Source organism: Bos indicus, chromosome 10, assembly GCF_029378745.1.
Source record: "Bos indicus isolate NIAB-ARS_2022 breed Sahiwal x Tharparkar chromosome 10, NIAB-ARS_B.indTharparkar_mat_pri_1.0, whole genome shotgun sequence".
NCBI lineage: Eukaryota > Metazoa > Chordata > Mammalia > Artiodactyla > Bovidae > Bos > Bos indicus.
In genome coordinates, this window is record NC_091769.1 from 10,074,515 (window position 1) to 10,097,123 (window position 22,609).

Consider the following 22,609-nt stretch of genomic DNA (forward strand, 5'->3'; position numbering starts at 1 on the left):
ACAAGGTTAGAGATGCAAGCATTTAAATTTGTCTTTGCTATTTTCTCGCCAATTACACATTAAATAAAAATACAGATTGGATCAAACGTCTAGACAAATATTTCTTAGTCCTCAGTTGACAGCATCGGCCATGTATTGCTTCAGAATAGGTGAGACTTAAGGGTAATAACTTCTGATAATTGTACCAGAACTACCTAGGCAGAAATACACGAGGCCGGGTATTGTGATGGTGGGTTATGAAAGGTACCCTTGCGCCTGATGATTGTGGGACTGGTGGGCAGTGGGCAAGGTGTGGCTCAATTTCTACCCGAAATAAGCCTTTCCTAAGAAGGAAATACACTTTTTGGAAATATGATGCTAAAGCAACTCCAAAATATCTACTTTTTTCCCCCTTCTTCAGAATAAGGGTTCCTGGAATGTATTAACCCACTGGGTTGCATTGTCAGTTCACGCAGAAAACATATTGAGCTGTGAGAGGCATCACACTGAGCCCTGGGTGGGCTACAAAATTAGTCAGATACAGACATTCTGATTAAAGAGCTTATTCTCTAATGCTGCGATTTTCAACCTCCCCCCACCTCCTTTCCCACAACACATGACAGATGACAGTCTCATGCCTAGTGCAGTCCCCTGGGCACACTCAGGGCTCTTCCCAATGCAGTGCAAGCGAGTGAGAGTGACAATGCTATAGGGATGACCTTGAGTCCACTCTTATGCATTGAGAAAAGTAGGAATCATGCAAACTTCAGGAGTTTCATATTTATTAGTAACCAACCGTACAAACAGGTGAGCCATGACTCCTCAGCAGAGACACTTAGCTAGTAAAGGAGACACAGCTCTATGCAACGAGAATGCCAAGGACACGAGACAGACATGAGAAACTAGTCAGAGGCTAAGAGCACTGAGGGTGCAGAGGGAGATGGCTGGCCCCGGTGAGGCGCGGGGGGTAAGGCTTCGACACGTATGTGTCCATCTCTTAAGGGGGAAAAGAATGTGTGATATTCAAGTCACATCTCTGACGACTTAGATTTATAATGTGGAAGACAAAATTCTCAAAATAGTTCTAGACTAACTATTCTCTGAAAGAAAAGGAAGGAAACAATCATTTTGATTTCTTTACTGGTCAAAGAAGAAAGGAAGTGCTCTTTCATGCCAAACATGTCCTCCACTACCAACATTTGGGATTTATGGAGCTCTTTCTACACACAAAACATTTAGGACTGGGTGTAATAAGCCCCTTCACCTCTCAGCTTCCTTTGTGCCTCAGCTAGTAAAGAATCTGTCTGCAGTGCAGGAGACCTGGTTCGATCCCTGGGTTGGGAAGATCCCCTGGAGAAGGGACAGGCTACCAGTATTCTGGTCTGGAGAATTTCATGCATTGTATAGTCCATGGGGTCGCAAAGAGTCAGACACAACTGAGCAATTTTCACTTTCACTTCACCTCTCAGTGAAGCAGCCGGGGCAGTCCTCACACCCCCTCTGCCTGAGAGCCTCTCCAACTCACTCCTTTACTGACTCAGAACTTAGACATGTATGAGTCTAAGTTAACTCAGTATGATTTCTACGGATATTGCAACTTTACATTGCTGACTATACAGGAAGCTAAAGAAAGCTTCCACTGGCCAAGATTAAAAGAATTATAAAACCAAAGTCCAATTCTTTCCCCTCCACTGTAATGCAGATAGTGAGGGACAACTACAGGCTTTATTATGAAGCCAGATAAAAATTCAAAGAAGACTAGAATCCATGTTATTTAAGTTGGGACAACTGGGGCTAAACAAAGCAACAAACACAGAAAGAGTGTGGTTCATCTGAATTCTATGTAGGATAAATTCAGGATAACACAAGTCAAAACAAACCAAGTTCATTATAGTTAGAATGTTTGTCTAAATACAGAAAGAATTCTACAACAGGTTTTTTTTTTTTTAATTTTTGTAATCTTTTTAAAAAGAAGACTTGCTATCGTGGATATATGATGACAAGGAGTGTTTTTAGAGTTACTGTCTATATAGGAAGTGAATGATTGCAATGAAAAGAAGTCGCACACATTCTTGTATGCACACAATGCTGAGTGGCCATGCTCTAAACAGTGTAATTTTGGAGCTCTGGGAAACCCTGAATAGAGTCCTCACCTCCTGTTATGGAATCTGAATCTTTGCTGTTAGGAGATTCACTTAGATCTTGAAGCTTTGAGGTTCTCCTGAGTCCCTATTGAAGAATTTTCTTTCAACTGTTTACTCAACTGTTGTCATGCCCCTGCTGTGTATCAGATACTAGATATAGGGTATTCAGAGCTAAAACCACAGGATCTTGCAGCCTCTGGGAGGTCCCGCAGGAGATACGACCTCTTCCCCTCCACATTACAACATGCTCAGTGCTGAAATTATTTCATCTGCTTAGTGTTTTAACATATCAGCAGAAAAAAAGAATAGTTTGAGATTACTGGAAACATGGTAAAATATGACATGTACAAATAAGTTATACCAATTTGAAATGTGATTCAGTGTTACTTCTGCTTGTTCTATGAGTGTTAAAATCACAGTGTTTTGAAAATTTAAAACAAAAAAAAAATGTCTAATGCATGTCTAAGGCCCACAGACAGATGCTATGATAGAGGTATTACAGTGGGAGCTCAAAAAGGAGTATAATTAGCTCTTTCTGGGGTAAGAGACGGGGGCTAGGGCACCCTTCTGTCAGCTACAGTTTTGTAAAGGGTTTGAAAGATGGGGCTTTCTGATAGCTATTGTCTGAATAACCTTCTCCAAAAGCCCTTGCACTTATAAGTCGATCTTCCCAACATTCATAGAGGTGGATTTGGGGTCTAAAAGAAGTTTGAGTTAACCTAGACAAAGACACTGAACCAAGATCTCAGGAGTCCCAACCCTGTTCTTTTCATCTACTTTGAGCTGCCTTCACCGAGCTATTTAAGCCGGTATCTGACACATCTTCAGTGGAGCTGTGGTGAAACCTTGCGTGACCACAATTTCCAAGAAGAGGGACTTTAAGGGGTGCTGGCAGGTGGGGGAATAAGGTGCGCTGGAAGGGGAGCCCAACTCCACCAAATTCACAATTTAAACTAAGTCTAAGCAGGAGAAGGAAGTGGCAACCCACTCCAGTATTCTTGTCTAGGATATCCCATGGACAGAGTCTGAGCCTGGTAGGCTACAGTCCATGGGGTCACAAAGAGTTGGATACAACTTAGTGACCAAACAACACAAGCAGGAATGTAAGGGATCCATTAATCACAAGAAACAGGAAAGTGGGGAACCCCAGAAAACTTCCTTTAAAAGAGAAAAATTAAAGTAACAAATACATAATAGATAAGTAATATTAATATTTATAATTTATTAGGCATTTGCTATGTGCCAGAGACTATGCCTAGGGCTTTACAATCATGAGCTCATTTAATCCCTGCAAGGTTTCTATAAGACTGATGATTTTATGCCCAGCTTATGAAGAGAAGGCCTAACAAAGTTAAGGGTCTTTCATGAGACTCAGCTTTAGATTTTATCCATATGAATTTTTTAAATGATTGTGCCTAGAGTATATCATTGGCCTGCATAGCTAAAAAATGTTTCTTTTAAATTATTTAGAAAGAAAAATACATGATATCACATATATGTTGAATCTAAAAAAATGATACAAATGAACTTATTTTACAAAACAGAAAAAGACTCACAGACATGGAAAAAAAATGTATGGTTGCCAAAGGGGAAAGGCGGAGGGATAAATTAGGAACTTGGGAATAACATATATATATAACTACATATAAAATAGATAACCAACAAGGACCTATTGTATAGCACAGGAAATTCTACTCAATATTCTGTATTAACCTATATGAGAAAAGATCTGAAAAAAATATGTATAACTGAATCATTTTGCTGTATACTTGAAACTAGCACAACATTGTAAATGAATTATATTTCAATCCAAAATAAATCAACTAATTAAAAATATTATTTTTAGGTACCTTGAACCTATTTTGAATGACATTCACTACACAGTAACATTATTATACTATATGAAAGAATTTGAAAATGTCCTGGAAGTTAATATTAATGAAACTTAACCTCTATGCCTATATATCCCTGAATTAAGAAATGATCTTGTCAGCAATATCGTCCTCAGATGAATGAAAACTAATACTCAAACAATAAAAATGTAAGGAACACATACTTGAAAAACACAGATAAGAGATAACACTTGTCCTGTGAGACAATTGTTGCTTCCTAAGCTAACGTATGAAAGTGAAAGACGCTCAGTCATGTCCAACTTTTTGTGACCCCATCGACTATACAGTCCAGGGAATTCTCCAGGCCAGAAGAGTGGACTGGGTAGCCTTTCCCTTCTCCAGGGGATCTTCCCAACTCAGGGATCAAACTCAGGTCTCCCACATTGCAGGCAGATTCTTTCCCAGATGAGCCAGAAGGTAAGCCTAAGAATACTGGAGTGGGTAGCCTATCCTTTCTCCAGGGGATCTTACTAACCCAGGAATCAAACTGGGGTCTCCTGCATTGCAAGTGGATTCTTTACCAACTGAGCTATCAGGGAAGCCATAGCAAGGAGAGATAAGAAAGCCTTCCTCAGTGATCAGTGCAAAGAAATAGAGGAAAACAATAGAATGGGAAAGACTAGAGATCTCTTCGAGAACATTAGAGATACCAACAGAACATTTCATGCAAAGCTGGGCTCAATAAAGGACAGAAATGGTATGGACCTAACAGAAGCAGAAGATATTAAGAAGAGGTGGCAAGAATACACAGAAGAACTGTCCAAAAAAGATCTTCATGACACAGATAACCCAATGGTGTGATCACTCACCTAGAGCCAGACATCCTGGAATGTTAAGTCAATTGGGACTTAAGAAGCATCACTATGAACAAAGCTAGTGGATGTGATGGAGTTCCAGTGGAGCTATTTCAAATCCTCAAAGATGATGCTGTGAAAATGCTGCACTCAATATGCCAGTAAATTTGGAAAACTCAGCAGTGGCCACAGGACTGGAAAAGGTCAGTTTTCATTCCAGTCCCAAAGAAGGGCAATGCCAAAGAATGTTCAAACTAATGCACAATTGCACTCATCTCACATGCTAGTAAAGGAATGCTCAAAATTCTCCAAGCCAGGCTTCAACAGTACGAGAACCATGAACTTCCAGATGTTCAAGCTGGTTTTAGAAAAGGCAGAGGAACCAGAGATCAAATTGCCAACATCCATTGGATCATAGAAAAAGCAAGAGAGTTCCAGAAAAACATCTACTTCTGCTTTATTGAGTACATCAAAGCCTTTGACTGTGTGGATCAAAACAATCTGTGGAAAATTCTTAAAGAGATGGGAATACCAGACCACCTTACCTGTCTCCTGAGAAATCTGTATGTGGGTCAAAAAGCAACTGTTAGAACCAGACAGGGAACAAACAACTGGTTTCAAATTGGGAAAGGAATACATCAAGGATGCATATTGTCACCCTGCTTATTTAACTTATATGCAGAGTACATCATCTGAAATGCCAGACTGGATGCAGCACAAGCTGGAATCAAGATTTCCAGGAGAAATACCAATAACCTCAGATATGCAGATGACACCACCCTTATGGCAAAAAGTGAAGAAGAACTAAAGAGCCTCTTAATGAAAGTAAAAGAGGAGAGTGAAAAAGTTGGCTTAAAACTCAACATTCAGAAAACTAAGATCATGGCATCCAGTCCCATCACTTCATGGCAAATAGACGGGGAAACAATGGAAACAATGGCAGATTTTATTTTTTGGGGCTCCAAAATCACTCCAGATGGTGACTGCAGCCATGAAATTAAATGATGCTTGCTCCCTGGAAGGAAAGCTATGACCAATCTAGACAGCATACTAAAAAGCAGAGACATTACTTTGCCAACAATTGTCTAGTCAAAGCTATGGTTTTTCCAGTAGTCATATATGGATGTGAGAGTTGGACCATAAAGAAAGCTGAGCATCAATGAACTGATGCTTTTGAACTGTGGTGTTGGAGAAGACTCTTGAGAGTCCCTTGGGCTGCAAGGAGATCAAACCAGTCAATCCTGAAGGAAATCAGTTCTGAATATTCATTGGAAGGACCGATGTTGAAGTTGAAACTCCAATACTTTGTCCACTTGATGTGAAGAACTGACTCATTGGAAAAGATCCTGATGCTGGGAAAGATTGAAGGCAGGAGGAGAAGGGGATGACAGAGGATGAAATTGTTGGATGGCATCACTGACTCAATAAACATGAGTTTGAGTTTACTCCAGGAGTTGGTGATGGACAAGGAAGCCTGGTGTGCTGCAGTCCATGGGGTCATAAAGAGTCGGACATGACTGAGTGACTGAACTGAAGCTAACCTTGGCCCTGACTTGGGAAGATTTAAAGTGGGATGATAGCAGTCCAGTCTCATTTTACTTGCCTGTCCTCCCAAGTTTATAGGCTTTATTATATAGTTATTCATTACAAATGAGAAAGGAAAATGTGCCTGAAGGTAAGTGCTGGGATTAAAATTGGTATCTTCAGAATGACCTGGGAACAGAACTGTATTTCTTAATGAGTCACTACCAAATTAACTATATAAATAGCTGTTAAAGTCTTTGAGAAACATTTCTGGGGCACTGAAATTATACCTTAAAATAGTTTTGGCTTATATTGTTAATCTATTAATTTTTAAAAAGCAATGAGTCATTAATGCAGTCACCTGTGATATATCCTAAATATAACATCCACACAGATGAAAACATTAAGTGGATTTTAAGTGAAATGTAATTAATCATCTCTCTTTAGTTTTATTAAAAACACACATATTACCAAAAAGCACATGGAAATGAAATCAATTAAACCAGTATATTTAGGGTTGGGATTCTCAGAACAGTGGAGGGTTTTCACACATGTAGCTAAAGTGAACTTGAAAAGAGCAGTGGAAGGAATGTTCTGAGATGAAGTCAGGGTGGTGGGCTCCTATAGACTGGGAAAGAAACGTTAAAAATCTTCTTTTCTGTTTCATACATTTGGAGTCAAAACCCATCAGAAAATTCAAAGCAGTCATCGCTGTGATTTAACTTTTGGCCAAGATCCTTTTAAAAGTTTCCAAAAGCATAAGAGAGTCAGTGTAACACACTGGGTTTCAAGATAGTCCATTTGGAAACCAGGTATAGCACTAGTGAGGGTCATACCCTGGCGTTTAGAGACGTGGGGAGTGGCAGAGAGCCCGCTCAGCACAGCTACCACCAGTCACAGAGCAGAGACGGAAACCACGGTAACAGACTTCCGCCACTGCCCCTTAACACATTCCTGGAAAATTCCTATTTAAAGTGACGCCAGGAATCACGCATTAAAAACAGTACTCATGGGACTCCCTTTGGAAAGCACGTGGCCATGACTAAACTAGTTCAGTTCATTTCAGTTGCTCAGTCGTGTCTGACTCTTTGCAACCCCACAGACTGCAGCATATCAGGCTTCCCTGTCCAACACCAACTCCCTGAGTTAACTCAAACTCATGTCCATTGAGTCGGTGATGCCATCCAACCATCTCATCCTCGGTTGTCGCCTTCCCCTCCTGCCTTCAATCTTTCCCAGAATCAGGGTCTTTTCAAATGAGTTAGTTCTTCACATCAGGTGACCAAAGTATTGGAGTTTCAATTTCAACATCAGTCCTTCCAATAAATATTCAGGACTGATTTCCTTCAGGATGGACTGGTTGAATCTCCTTGCAGTCCAAGGGATTCTCAAGAGTCTTCTCCAACACCACAGTTCAAAAGCATCAGTTCTTCGGCACTCAGCTTTCTTTATAGTCCAACTCTCACATCCATTCATGACTACTGGAGAAACCATAGCCTTGACTAGACAGACCTTTGTTGACAAAGTAATGTCTCTGCTTTTTAATATGCTAAGTTGGTCATAACTTTTCTTCCAAGGAGCAAGCATCTTTTAATTTCATGGCTGCAGTCACCATCTGGAGTAATTTTGGAGCCCCCAAAAATAAAGTCTCCCACTGTTTCCCCACCTATTTGCCATGAAGTGATGGGACCAGGTACCATGATCTTAGTTTTCTGAATGTTGAGTTTTAAGCCAACTTTTTCACTCTCCTCTTTCACTTTCATTAAGAGGCTCTTTAGTTCTTCTTCATTTCCTGCCATAAGGGTGGTGTCATCTGCATATCTGAGGTTATTGATATTTCTCCCTGCAATCTTGATTCTTGCTTGTGCTTCATCCAGCCCAGCATTTCTCATGATGTACTCTGCATAGAAGTTAAATAAGCAGGGTGACAATATACAGCTTTGATGTCCTCCTTTTCCAATATGGAACCAGTCTGTTGTTCCATGTCCAGTTCTAATTGTTGCTTCCTGATCTGCATACAGATTTCTCAAGAGGCAGGTCAGGTGGTCTGGTATTCCCACCTGTTGAAGAATTTTCCACAGTTTGTTGTGATCCACACAGTCAAAGGCTTTGGCATAGTCAATAAAGCAGAAATAGATGATGTTTTTCTAGAACTCTCTTGCTTTTTTGATGATTCAACGGATGTGGCAATTTGATCTCTGATTCTTCTGCCTTTTCTAAAACCAGCTTGAACATCTGGAAGTTCATGGTTCACATACTGTTGAAGTCTGGCTTGGAGAATTTTGAGCATTACTTTACTAGCGTGTGAGATGAGTACAATTGTGCGGTAGTTTGAGCATGATTTGGCATTGCCTTTCCTAGGGATTGGAATGAAACTGACCTTTTCCAGTCCTGAGGCCATTGCTGAGTTTTCCAAATTTGCTGGCATATTGAGTGCAGCACTTTCACAGCATCATCCTTCAGGATTTGAAATAGCTCAACTGGAATTCCATTACCTCCACTAGCTTTATTCGTAGTGATGCTTCCTAAGGCCCTCTTGACTTCACATTCCAGGATGTCTGGCTCTAGGTGAATGATCACACCATCGTAATTATCTGAGTCTTGAAGATCTTTTTTGGACAGTTCTTCTGCGTATTCTTGTCACATCTTCATAATATCTTCTGCTTCTGTTAGGTCCCTACCATTTCTGTCCTTTATCGAGCCCATCTTTGCATGAAATGTTCCCTTGGTATCTCTAATTTTCTTGAAGAGATCTCTAGTCTTTCCCATTCTATGGTTTTTCTCTATTTCTTTGCACTGATCGCTGAGGAAGGCTTTCTTATCTCTCCTTGCTATTCTTTGGAACTCTGCATTCAGATGCTTATGTCTTTCCTTTTCTCCTTTGCTTTTCGCTTCTTTTCTTTTCACAGCTATTTGTAAGACCTCTCAGACCGCCGTTTTGCTTTTTTGCATTTCTTTTTCTTGGGGCTGATCTTGATCCCTGTCTCCTGTACAATGTCACGAACCTCCACCCATAGTTCATCAGGCACTCTGTCTATCAGATCTAGTCCCTTAAATCTATTTCTCACTTCCATTGTATAATTGTAAGGGATTTGATTTAGGTCATACCTGAATGGTCTATGGTTTTCCATACTTTCTTCAATTTAAATCTGAATTTGACAATAAGGTGTTCGTGATCTGAGCTACAGTCAACTCCCAGTCTTATTTTTGCTGACTGTATAGAGCTTCTCCATCTTTGCTGCAAAGAATATAATCAATCTGATTTCGGTGTTGACCATCTGGTGATGTACCATGTGTAGATTCTTCTCTTGTGTTGTTGGAAGAGGTTAATTAATTATGACTAACCTATGGTCCTTATAACGAACTAGCTTTCTCTGGTCATTTGTCAAATACCATGTGCATCTATGTTTGTCTTAACAGTTAAACTGATAAAATCACATACTGGGTTTGTTCCATTGAGGGAATGGATCTGACCAGCCCACCACCCCATCAAAACAAATTATACCATCATTCATTTCATTGTCACACAATTAGAACCATACAGGATTTAAGCAGGCAGAAAACTTAGTGCAAGGTCATTTTTTATATAAGAAAATTGAGACCCAAAGTTAAGGTTATTGCCCAAAGTGACAAAGTGACTTAACACCAAACCTCAAAACCAGGCTTCCCATTGTTGATTCCTTTTCCTCTTGGCAGAATTTTATAACACTCCATGTAAGTTTATAATAACCACAGTTTTCCTATCTCTTTATTAGCAAAATATTAAACTATGAGTGTAGCAATTCCAGTCTGTTATTATTGGCTAGAAATGAATATTCTCATATTCATATAGTTTTTTATTCTTTACTCTTGGCATATTTAAAACAAAAAATTCATCTAGCATTTTTCTAACCAAAACTGCTAATCAATTAAGCATTCCTTCTTGATAAAGTCTGATACAACTAGAAAAGGGAATCTATTAACCAGAAGAAAAGTGTGGATACATTAAAACCTGGAGAAAATAATTAAAATATGACTCATGAGCCAGGCCAATAATTAGGTTAATTAGCATCTGATCCAAACTAGATGTTTCAAAATGAAAATAGCATTCATTGTGTGTGTTTAATGACTTTTAATAGATTCAATATTAAAGAAAATTGTACTTTTCAGTCTTTGAGTCTTTTGATTCACAGGAAAACAGGGACATGAGCTTGTGGCTTTGTCAAATGTACTTTTTTAAAAATTGGAGCATAGTTGATTAACACCGGTGTGTTAGTTTCAGGTGTACAGCAAAGTGCTGTACTCCGCAGTTAAGCAGAGGTACTTTCATGCTTAACCGCATTAGCAACAATTAGAATACCAAGGTTTCATAACAGCTCATCTCTCTAGACTATAGTGAAGAACAATTGCCTATTTGGTGTTTTAAGTGGAGCACTCAAGCCTAAATGCAAAGTAAATGATTTTTAAAGAAAATACAAAGAAATAAAGCTAGGGTCTTCAAAAACTGAAAGGGTTTGATCTAAAGTTGGTTTTCCATAAAAGATTTGATTAGATTCCATTCAACAAGATTGGAAGAGGCCTAACATTTATTGAGGTATCAAATGTTCTTTGGCTCATCTAATATTATAACAAATTTAAAAGGTGGATGTTTTCTTCATTTTAGAGATGATAAAACTGAAGCACTTCTAGATTAGGCAACTTGTTTATTTTAGAACCAGTTGGTGGCAGAGCCGTGGTTCAAACCCGTCAAATACTTACTAAGACTGTGCAAACTGTGGCACACAGCCTCTGTCCTCAGGAGCTCAGAGTCTTGCTGAGGAGGCAGCCAGTATTATTGGGTGTGAAAATATCATAGTAGAGGTAAGTACAGGGTGCTATAGAAGGGATCCCAGAACTCCCCTGGCTTTAATTGCCACCTACATATGAATGATCCAAATCCATACTTTCAGAGCAGTCTCCAAACTCACGTGCTCAGCTGCCACTGAGACTCTCCACTTGGCTGTCCCATAGCCGCCCCCCACATCTCACAAGTCGTTCCAACCTCTCAATCACACCCCACCTGTGTTTCCTAGTTCATTAACAGGATCCTAGATCCTATTTTCCACTCCCTTCACAAACAGTCCTTCATGTGGTCTACATCCTACCTTCTTATCATCATTCATACCTCTTTCTTCTCCATCCTGTGGCCACTGCCTTAGTTGAAGCCCTCAACATCTCTCCATTGGATTGCTTCAGTTTGGGAAAATGATCTCCCACTTATCAGAGTAAATCCCTCTTAATCTGTTTTCCAGCACTAGAATGTCATTCCTTGCACAAAATCCTTTAAAGTCTTCTCAGTGTCTCCAGGATACACTCCAGACTCCCCAGCCTGGCAGATGAGACCCTGCATGATGAGGTCCCAATACTTCTCTGGCATTATCTTCATCTGCTACATGCCAGCCCTGATAGGTGTTGGGGATAGAATGCTGAAAATGTATTTTGTATTACCAGAGCCTGTACTCAAGAAGATTATATCAAAAGATCAAGAAATATGAACGAAATAGTTGCAAGCTGTAACACATCCTATAAAGAAGATGTAGCTACAAAATTTGTTTTAAAAATTATCAAATAAAACCCAATAACATCGAAACACATAATACATCATTACTACATGGATTTTATGGCAAAATTAAAATTGGGTTAACATTTGAGAATAAATGCGATTCATCATATAACAAAGTAAAAAAGAAAAGCCATATGATGATCTCAATGGATCCAGAAAAAGCACTTGTCAAAATCTAATATTCCTAATTTTAAAACAAAACAAAACACAAAACTTCTAGTACTAAAAACAGAAAGGAGTCTCCTCAACCTGACAAACAGCATCTATGAAAACCCTACAGCTTTCTCTATGAAAAACTTACAGCAAACAGCATACTTAATGATGAAAGACTGATGATGATGATGAATGTTTTGCATCTAAAATTGGGAAACAAGATAAGCATGTCTGCTCTGACCACTTCTATTTGTTGCAGTTTCAACCAGTAGAGGTTCTAGCTGGTACAATAAGGTAAGAAAAATAAATGAAAGGCATCTGGGCTGCGATCCAAAAGTCTACAAGCAATAAATGCTGGAGAGGGTGTGGAGGAAAGGGAACCCTCTTACACTGTTGGTGGGAATGCAAACTAGCACAGCCACTATGGAGAACAGTGTGGAGATTCCTTAAAAAACTGGAAACAGAACTGCCTTATGATCCAGCAATCCCACTGCTGGGCATACACACTGAGGAAACCAGAAGGGAAAGAGACACATGTATCCCAATGTCATTGCAGCACTGTTTATAATAGCCAGGACATGGAAGCAACCTAGATGTCCATCAGCAGATGAATGGATAAGAAAGCAGTGGTACATATACACAATGGAGTATTACTCAGCCATTAAAAAGAATACATTTGAATCAGTTCTAATGAGGTGGATGAAACTGGAGCCTATTATACAGAGTGAAGTAAGCCAGAAAGAAAAACACCAATACAGTATGCTAACGCATATATATGGAATTTAGAAAGATGGTAACAATAACCCTGTGTACGAGACAGCAAAAGAGATACTGATGTATAGAACAGTCTTATGGACTCTGTGGGAGAGGGAGAGGGTGGGGAGATTTGGGAGAATGGCATTGAAACATGTATAATACCATGTATGAAACAAACAAAAAAAAAAAGAAAGATGTATATCTCAGGAAGAATTTTTATGAACCCAGATTCTTACATTTTCTCATACGTAGAAATCATTCTAAAATCATTAACTGATATATCTGTGTCTTGTGACTAACAGTGACCTTTTACTGAGATGTATGCTTGACTGCATGTATTTCTTAACCCTAAATTATATATTAGGGCTTCTCCCCTACTTCCCCCCAACAGTTCCCTCAGATCTACAGAGAGGCTATTTCCTAGGCTATAGCTCTCATAAATTCTCTGAATAAAACTGAAACCCACAAAAAAAAAAAGAAAGGCATCCAGATTAGAAAAAAAAAAAAGACAAGAAAGGTTTTATTTTCATACACACAATTGTAGAAAATCCAAAGAAAAAATTTTTTTAAAGTACTAGAACTACTAAGTGGGTTTAACAACATTGCAGAATGTGAGATCAATATACAAACCCACTGTTTTCTACATACTAGCAACAAACAACTGAAAATTGAAGTTAAAAATTTACAAGTCGCTCAGTCATGATCAACTCTTTGCGACCTTATGAACTATAACCCACCAGTCTCCTCTGCCCATGGAATTCTCCAGGCAAGAATACTGGGGTGGGTAGCCATTTCCTTCTCCAGGGGATCTTTCTGATCCAGGAATTGAGCCCGAGACTCCTTCATTGCAGCTGGATTCTTTACCACCTGAGCCACCAGGGAAGCCCACTATCAAAATACAAAATACTTAAGGATAGATCTGTAAAAAGATATGCAAGACCCATAAACTTCAAAACATCATTGGAATTAAAGACTACCTAAATAAATGAAGAGATATACCTCATCATGAGCTGGAAGACTTGAACTAACCTATAGACAGGATGCAATTCCAATCAAAATCCCAGCAGGCTTTCTGATTCATGGAAATTCAAGGGACCTAGAATAGCTAAAACAACACTGTAAAAAAACAACGAAATTTCAGGGCTATCACAACGTAATTTAAGCTACAATAATGAAGACAGTATGGTATCCTCATCAAGAAAGATAAATAGATCAATACAACACAATAGAGTCCAGAAACGGACCTAAACCTATATCAACAAATTTTTTTGGACAAAGGTACAAAGGCAAAGTAGTTTGAATATATAGTCTGTTTCAACAAATGGTCCTGTAAACAATTGTATGTCTATATGCTAAAATATAAACTTCCATTCATACATTTCATCAGATAGAAAAATTAACTAAAACTGAATCACAGATCTAAATGTAAAAAGATGATAGAACCTGTAGAAAAAGATAGCAGAGAATCTTTGTGACTTTGGGTTAGGCAAAAATTTCTCAGATACAACATGAAAACATGATCCATAAAGGAACAAACTGATAAGGAGTTTAAACATTCAAAAATTAAAAACTTCTTTTTGAAAGTCACTATTGGACAAATGAAGATATAATACACAGCCTGGGAAAAAATATTGGCAAAGTATGTACCTGACAAGGACTTGTACCTAGAATGTATGAAGAACTTTCAACACTCAAAAATAAGGGAAAAAACGAACCCAGTTAAAAATGAGTAAAAATTTGACCAGATGCTTCATGAAAAGAGAGACAGGAATGGCATAAAAAAGATGTTAAGCATCAAGTCATTAATGAAACAAATTAAAACCATGATAAGATACCACTACACATCTCTTAGAATAACTGAAGTTAAACAGGCTGATCACAGCAAGTGTTTGATGAGGATTTGGAGAAACTGGAACTCTCATATACTGCTGGTGGGAACATAAAATATAAAAACTGGTATATCACTTTGTAAAACAGTTTCTTAAAAAGTTGACATATCCCTTTCATTTTATCCAGCCATTCTACCTGTAGGTATTAATTTGAGAGAAAAGAAAGCCATAGTCCATACAAATACTTCTACAAGGATGTTTACAGTCAGTTTTTTGGTAATAGCTAATCTTCTACATCTCTACTTCTACATCTCTATAATCTTCTGCTTCTACATCTCTATAATCTTCTACTCATCTCACACACTAGTAAAGTAATGCTCAAAATTCTCCAAGCCAGGCCTCAGCAATACGTGAACCATGAACTTCCTGATGTTCAAGCTGGTTTTAGAAAAGGCAAAGGAACCAGAGATCAAATTGCCAACATCTGCTGGATCATGGAAAAAGCAAGAGAGTTCCAGAAAAACATCTATTTCTGCTTTATTGACTATGCCAAAGCCTTTGACTGTGTGGATCACAAGAAACTGTGGAAAATTCTGAAAGAGATGGGAATACCAGACCACTTGAACTGCCTCTTGAGAAATCTGTATGCAGGTCAGGAAGCAACAGTTAGAACTGGACATGGAACAATAGACTGGTTCCAAATAGGAAAAGGAGCACGTCAAGGCTGTATATTGTCACCCTGCTTATTTAACTTATATGCAGAGCACATCATGAGAAACACTGGACTGGAAGAAACACAAGCTAGAATCAAGATTGCCGGGAGAAATATCAATAACCTCAGATATGCAGATGACACCACTCTTATGGCAGAAAGTGAAGAGGAACTCAAAAGCCTCTTGATGAAAGTGAAAGTGAAAAAGTTGGCTTAAAGCTCAACGTTCTTCTGAACTAAGATCATGGCATCCGGTCCCATCACTTCATGGGAAATAGATGGGGAAAGAGTGGAAACAGTGTCAGACTTTATTTTTCTGGGGTCCAAAATCACTGCAGATGGTGACTGCAGCCATGAAATTAAATTATCAATTTAATTTAATTTATGAAATTAAATTATCAATTTAATTTATGAAATTAAATTATCTTACTCCTTGGAAGGAAAGTTATGACCAACCTAGATAGCATATTCAAAAGCAGAGACATTACTTTGCCAACAAAGGTCCATCTAGTCAAGGCTATGGTTTTTCCTGTGGTCATGTATGGATGTCAGAGTTGGACTGTGAAGAAGGCTGAGTGGCGAAGAATTGATGTTTTTGAACTGTGGTGTTGGTGAAGACTCTTGAGAGTCCCCTAGACTGCAAGGAGATCCAACCAGTCCATTCTGAAGGAGATCAGCCCTGGGATTTCTTTGGAAGGAATGATGCTAAAGCTGAAACTCCAGTACTTTGGCCACCTCATGCAAAGAGTTGACTCATTGGAAAAGACTCTGATGCTGGGAGGGATTGGGGGCAGGGGGAGAAGGGGACGACAGAGGATGAGATGGCTGGATGGCATCACTGACTCGATGGACATGAGTCTGAGTGAACTCCAGGAGTTGGTGATGGACAGTGAGGCCTGGCGTGCTGAGATTCATGGGGTCACAAAGAGTTGGACACAACTGAGCGACTAAACTGAACTGAATCTTCTACAATTATGCTGAATCTAGGCTCAAAGATTATGAAAGTTCTTCATACATTCTAGATACAAGTCCTTGTCAGGTACATACTTTGCCAATATTTTTTCCTAGGCTGTGTATTATATCTTCATATATCCAAAAGAGTATATATTGTATGATTCAATTTATATAAAACTCTGAAAAATGCAAAATAGTCTGCAGTGATGAAAAGTTCCCTGGGGCCATGTAGAGTGTAGGGAAGGCTGGGAGTATGGATTACCAAGGGGCAGGAACACACTTCGGGGATGAGGGGTGCATTCACTGTCTTTGAAGTGGTGATGCTTTCATGAGTACAGACTTGCATCCAAACTTATCCAGTGGTACATTTGAAATATGTCAACCACTCCAGTAGTCTTGCCTGGAGAATCCCACAGACAGAGGAGCCTGGTGGGCTACAGTCCATTGAGTCACAAAGAGTGTGACATGACTGCAGCACCTTCGCATGCATGCAGGAAACTGTTAAAATAATTAAAATAAAAGCAACCTAAAGAATTACTTCAATTAATTCCTAGCCAAGGGTTCCCATACATTTCCAAATTAGAAAATAATTAGCTAAATAGCATACTTAAGACTTTACAATGGAAACAGAGTTTTATAACAGAAATTGGATATATGAGGATAAGGCTATGGTTTTTCCAGTGGTCATGTACGGATGTGAGAGTTGGACTGTGAAGAAAGCTGAGCACCGAAGAATTGATGCTTTTGAACTGTGGTGTTGGAGAAGACTCTTGAGAGTCCCTTGGACTGCAAGGAGATCCAACCAGTCCATCCTAAAGGAGATCAGTCCTGGGTGTTCATTGGAAGGACTGATGTTGAAGCTGAAATTCCAGTACTTTGGCCACCTCATGCGAAGAGTTGACTCATTGGAAAAGACTCTGATGCTGGGAGGGATTGGGGGCAGGAGGAGAAGGGGATGACAGAGGATGAGATGACTGGATGGCATCACCGACTCGATGGACATGAGTTTAAGTGAACTCCGGGAGTTGGTGATAGCCAGGGAGGCCTGGCATGCTGTGATTCATGGGGTCACAAAGAGTCGGACACGACTGAGTGACTGAACTGAACTGAACTGAATGATTCAATGGGTGTTAGTTTAATATACTCTGACACATGTTTCAAGGATGATAAACTAGATCTCAAACTCGATTTCATTTCCTTTTTTCTTTCTTCTCTTTTTCCCTCCTTTGTCTTTCAGCAACAGAAATGGGTAAGAGACTAAGGATGGCTTAATTAGAATGATATAATCATGCAGCTCATATAGATAACATAGCAGTCTCCAAGATTGCTATAACATAGAGTCTCCAAGCACTCTGCAAGGTGGTACTGCATAGAATCTTAGACATGAAAGGGAGCCTTTATTTTACAGACTAGCAATCTCAGTTGGAAAATTAAGTTAAATAGCTTCCCCAAGGTCACAGAGCTAGAATTTAGTGACATTTTAAAAAATTCTGTTAAAAACAAGATTTGGGACAGAATTTATTAACTGGTAGGCTTCCTGGTGGCTCAGTGGGAAAGAATCCCCCTGCTATGCAGGAGACACGGGTTTGATCCCTGGGTTGGAAAGGTCCCCTGGAGAAAGAAATGGTAACCCACTCCAGTACTTGCCTAGGAAATCCCAAGGACAGAGGAACCTAGCCGGCAACAGTCCATGGGGTCACAAAAGAGTTAGCCACAACTAAGCAACATATTAACTGGTAGCCAATCATCTGACCAGGCTGTTTTTCCACTTTCCTGTTTATTCACTGGACCATAGCTGGTATGAGGTTAAAAGAACTAAAACAGTAGTTCTCAGTCTTAGTTCAGTTCAGTTCAGTCGCTTAGGCATGTCCAGCTCTTTGCAACCCCATGGACTGCAGCACACCAGGCTTCTCTGTCCATCACCAACTCCTGAAGCTTACACAAACTCATATCCATTGAGTCAGTGATGCCATCTAACCATCTCATCCTGTGTCGTCCCCTTCTCCTCCTGCCTTCAATCTTTCTCAGCATCAGGGTCTTTTTCAATGAGTCAGTTCTTCACATCAGGTAGCCAAAGTATTGGAGTTTCAGCTTCAGCATCAGTCCTTCCAACGATTTCCTTCAGGATGGACTGGTTGGATCTCCTTGCAGTCCAAGGGACTCTCAAGAGTCTTCTCCAACACCATAGTTCAAAACCATCAATTCTTTGGTGCTCAGCTTTCTTTATAGTCCAATTCTCACATACATACATGACTACTGGAAAACCCATAGCTTTGACTAGATGGACTTTGTTAGCAAAGTAATATCTCTGCTTTTTAATATGCTATCTAGAGTTGGTCATAACTTTTCTTTCAAGGAGAAAGTGCCTTTTAATTTCATGGCTGCAGTCACCATCTGCACTGATTTCGGAGCCCAAGAAAATAAAGTCTGTCACTGTTTTCATTGTTTCCCCATCTATTTGCCATGAAGTAATGGGACCAGATGCCATGATCTTAGTTTTCTGAATGTTGAGTTTTAAGCCAACTTTTTCACTCTCCTCTTTCATTTTCATCAAGAGGCTCTTTAGTTCTTCACTTTCCGCCTTAAGGGTGGTATCATCTGCATATCTGAGGTTACTGATGTTTCTCCCAGCAATCTTGTTTCCGGTTTATGCTTCATCCAGCCTGGCATTTCTCATGATGTACTCTGCATATAAGTTAAATAAGCAGAGTGAGAAATAACAGCCTTGACGTACTCCTTTCCCAATTTGCATCCAGTCTGTTGTTCCATGTCCCGTTCTAACTGTTGCTTCTTGAACTGCATACAGATTTCTCAGGAGGCAGGTAAGGTGATCTGGAATTCCCATTTCTTGAAGAATTTTCCACAGTTTGTTGTGATCCACACAGTCAAAGGTTTTGGTGTAGTCTTCATTGCATAACAAAAACAAGAAACCAGATCCTAACCCTAGGGTTGATCCAGTTGGTTTGGGCAGGTCTCTGACTTTGTGTTCATCAAAATCACACGGAGAGACACTATTGCTGAGTTTGATTTGGGGGGTTGGAATGGTGTCCAATAACTTGAATTTCAAATAAATCCTGAGGTCACACTGATGCTGCTGGTCTGTGAACCACACTTTGAGAACCCCTGAGGGTAAGGCATCAGGTAACTTTTCTTTAAGTTCTCCAAGATAGTAATGTTTAGACAGTTGAAAGTCACTTACCTAAAAACAGTCATTCTCAATCTTTCTTGAAATCACCTGGGGAATTAAAACAAAATAAAAAATACTGCTGCCTAAGTCTCTACCTTCTATTTTAATTGATCTGGGGTACAGCCTGAGTGTTGAGGTTTTTTTTAAAAGGTTGCAAGATATAAAGGAATGATATTTCAGGTGATTCTGATGTGCAGTCAAGACTGAGAGTTGCTGAAAATATTCTGCTTCCTCAAATCCTATTACCATTTACCTAAAATATCCCCAGAGCTGGGTACTTCCACCACTATAACATAAGAGAAATTCCTTTCTAACTTGTTGTCCATGAACAATGATGAATTTCCAGTTTGATGTTTTAATAATGCTAATATTTATTGAATACTTGGATGTAGTAGGCCTGGTGGTAAGGGTTTTGCCTCTTTACCATCTTTTTGTTCCACTTTGCTCACTGAACGGTTAGGCTTTGCTCACGGAATGGTTAGGCTTTGCTTACTGAATGGTTCAGTTCAGTTCAGTCACTCAGTCGTGTCTGATTCTTTGCGACCCCATGAATCGCAGCACGCCAGGCCTCCCTGTGCATCACCAATTCCCGGAGTTCACCCAAACTCATGTGCATCAAGTCGGTGATGCCATCCAGTCATCTCATCCTCTGTCATCCCCTTTTCCTCCTGCCCCCAATCCCTCCCAGCATCAAAGTCTTTTCCAATGAGTCAACTCTTCGCATGAGGTGGCCAAAGTACTGGAATTTCAGCTTCAGCATCAGTCCTTCCAATGAACACCCAGGACTGATCTCCTTTAGGATGGACTGGTTGGATCTCCTTGTAGTCCAAGGGACTCTCAAGAGTCTTCTCCAACACCACAGTTCAAAAGCATCAATTTTTCGGCGCTCAGCTTTCTTCACAGTCCAACTGTCACATCCATACATGACCACTGGAAAAACCACAGCCTTGACTAGATGGACCTTTGTTGGCAAAGTAATGTCTCTGTTTTAATATGCTATCTAGGTTAGGCTTTGCTTACTGAATGGTTATGCTTTAAATCCTTTTTCCTCAAAGAGACCTTCTAATTTCTAGAAGTAATATTGTCTTCCAATTTGGTGTTAATAAATATTACATTTTTTAATTGGAGGATAATTGCTTTACAATGTTGTGTTTCTGCAGTACAAGAATGTGAATTAGCTGTAGGTATACATATATCCTGGAGGAGGGCATGGCAACCCACTCCAGTATTCTTGCCTGGAGAATCCCCACGGATGACAGGCTACAGTCCATGGAGTTGCAGAGTCGGACACGACTGAGCAACTCAGCACAGCATAGCACATGCATATATCTCCTCCCTCTTGAATTATGTATCACATTTTATTCTGTTTCTACTGGTGAGAAACTCAAGACAGGAAGAGAGGGAGAGACAGAGAAAAGGCAGGGGGCATTTTATGAGGGGAAAAAATCTTCTGATCTTAATACTTCGCCCTTAGTATTCGATCCTCTGTGGCCCTTGGCTGGGGTTTTATAGATTCAGTAATTCCAAGAGGAAAATTCCAAGAACACTTATGACTCTGACCAAAGGCAGCTGATTTTCCTTTTGCTTTTAATTAATGCACTTCTTTCATTTCCAGCAACAACGAAAAACCACTAACTTTTTTCCCCAGAAAGTAACTTCCTCGGGAACAAATTATAATACTATTAAGCACAATGATATAACTTGCTTCAGGTCAAGGGGTTTTAGACTTCCCAGGAAACATTCAGTATTTACATGTCTCATAGCACTTCCCATCTCTTCAAGAGATGGTTCTGATACATGTTATTGCACAACCCACCTCATGCAGAGAATTAATTTTAGAATCAAGGTTAAGAATACATCCTACAGCTTTAGTTCTTAAAGTTCCGCTCATTTCAAGCTTCATGAGATCTAAGAGCCATCAGGAGCCACATCTTTAATTTTTAGACCTGTGGTGTAGCAAAGTGTTCAGCAAATAGTCCTTAATAAATGTTGACTAGATGGATGAATGTGTACACACAGGTGTATTTGCTTCACATAAGCCGGCACCACTGGGAGACTGACTCGGAGAGCTTTAAGAGTTAAGGAAGACAAATGCCATCTTTACGATCTAAGATTTCTTCAGTGCACCAATTTTATCTTCCCTACTTTGGTACCAGTTTTGATAAGAACACAATTCACCCTAATGAGGCTAGCGTATGTCCTCACTCACCCATCTTCCTTCTTAAAATGGCCAAAGCAGCTATTCTGATCCTACCACAAGATACAAAATTCATTATAACAAAAACATGACTGGGGGAGGTACTGACTGACAAAATGTAGCCATGCAAATTCTGTGATACATGTTGCCAGAAAATTTGGGGGCAGTTTTTCAAGGCTGATAAGCTCTTTATAGAGCTTTCCCTGGTGGCTCAGTGGTAAAGAATCCGCCTGCCAACACAAGAGACTTGGGTTCGATCCCTGGTCTGGGAAGATCCCCTGGAGAAGGAAATGGCAACCCACTGCAGTACTCTTGCCTGGAGGAGCCCATGGAGCCTGGCATGCTACAGTCCATGGGGTAGCAAAGAGTTGGACACAACTTACCAACAAAATAACAACAACAAAGCCCATTACAAGAAAGGACCTGGCTGAGCAAGTGGTGGGTGAGAAAGCACTCACTGCAGCGAGGTCAGAGTTCAACCTGGGCCACACACGGCACAGCACCTGGGTCACTTCTCTGTGCTTCAGTTTCCTCATCCTCAAATAAAGAGGTGTAGGTATCTTCCTAGCTCTGATACAGCCTGCATTTCTGTATTTGTCTTCATGTTATGGCATACACAGTCATTGTGCAGACACAGAGGGGCTAAGCAGGGAAGTCTACGTATTTGCTTTGCAGGGTTAAAAAAAGAAAGAAATTATTTATAATAATTGGAGAATGCCAGGATCTGGGGGGTTGGTTTTGTTTTAAATACAAATGTTCTCCTATATTTGCTGCTTTGGTTTTCATATAACATCAGTTTCTGAAAGCCATATGGACTTGCATTATATTATTCTTTAAAAGGTATGAAACCAGGCTGGGTAACAGCCTGGCACAGGAGCCAACTTATCAAGTGGCACGGTTCAGTTTG

The 22,609-nt window shown here is 39.8% G+C and overlaps 1 protein-coding gene across 6 annotated transcripts in view; it reads right to left on the bottom strand.

Annotated features, from left to right (window-relative positions):
* The window catches only part of DMGDH (dimethylglycine dehydrogenase), a 73,908-nt gene that overhangs the window by 6,905 nt on the left and 44,394 nt on the right, over positions 1–22,609 (bottom strand). Inside the window, exons 15-16 of one of the 6 annotated variants that reach the window (XR_011568719.1) lie at positions 13,823–13,939; positions 7–13,711 (exon numbers count right to left, since the gene is read on the bottom strand). The exons of 4 other annotated variants lie outside the window; for them this stretch is intronic. Coding sequence is in view for 1 of the 2 variants with exons in the window: in XM_070796875.1 (XP_070652976.1) it covers positions 13,920–13,928 (9 nt within the window). In the remaining variant the exon portion in view is untranslated. Of the gene's footprint in view, positions 1–6; positions 13,712–13,822; positions 13,940–22,609 lie in introns of those variants that run through there. One more of the 6 variants, XM_070796875.1, reaches the window with a different exon arrangement.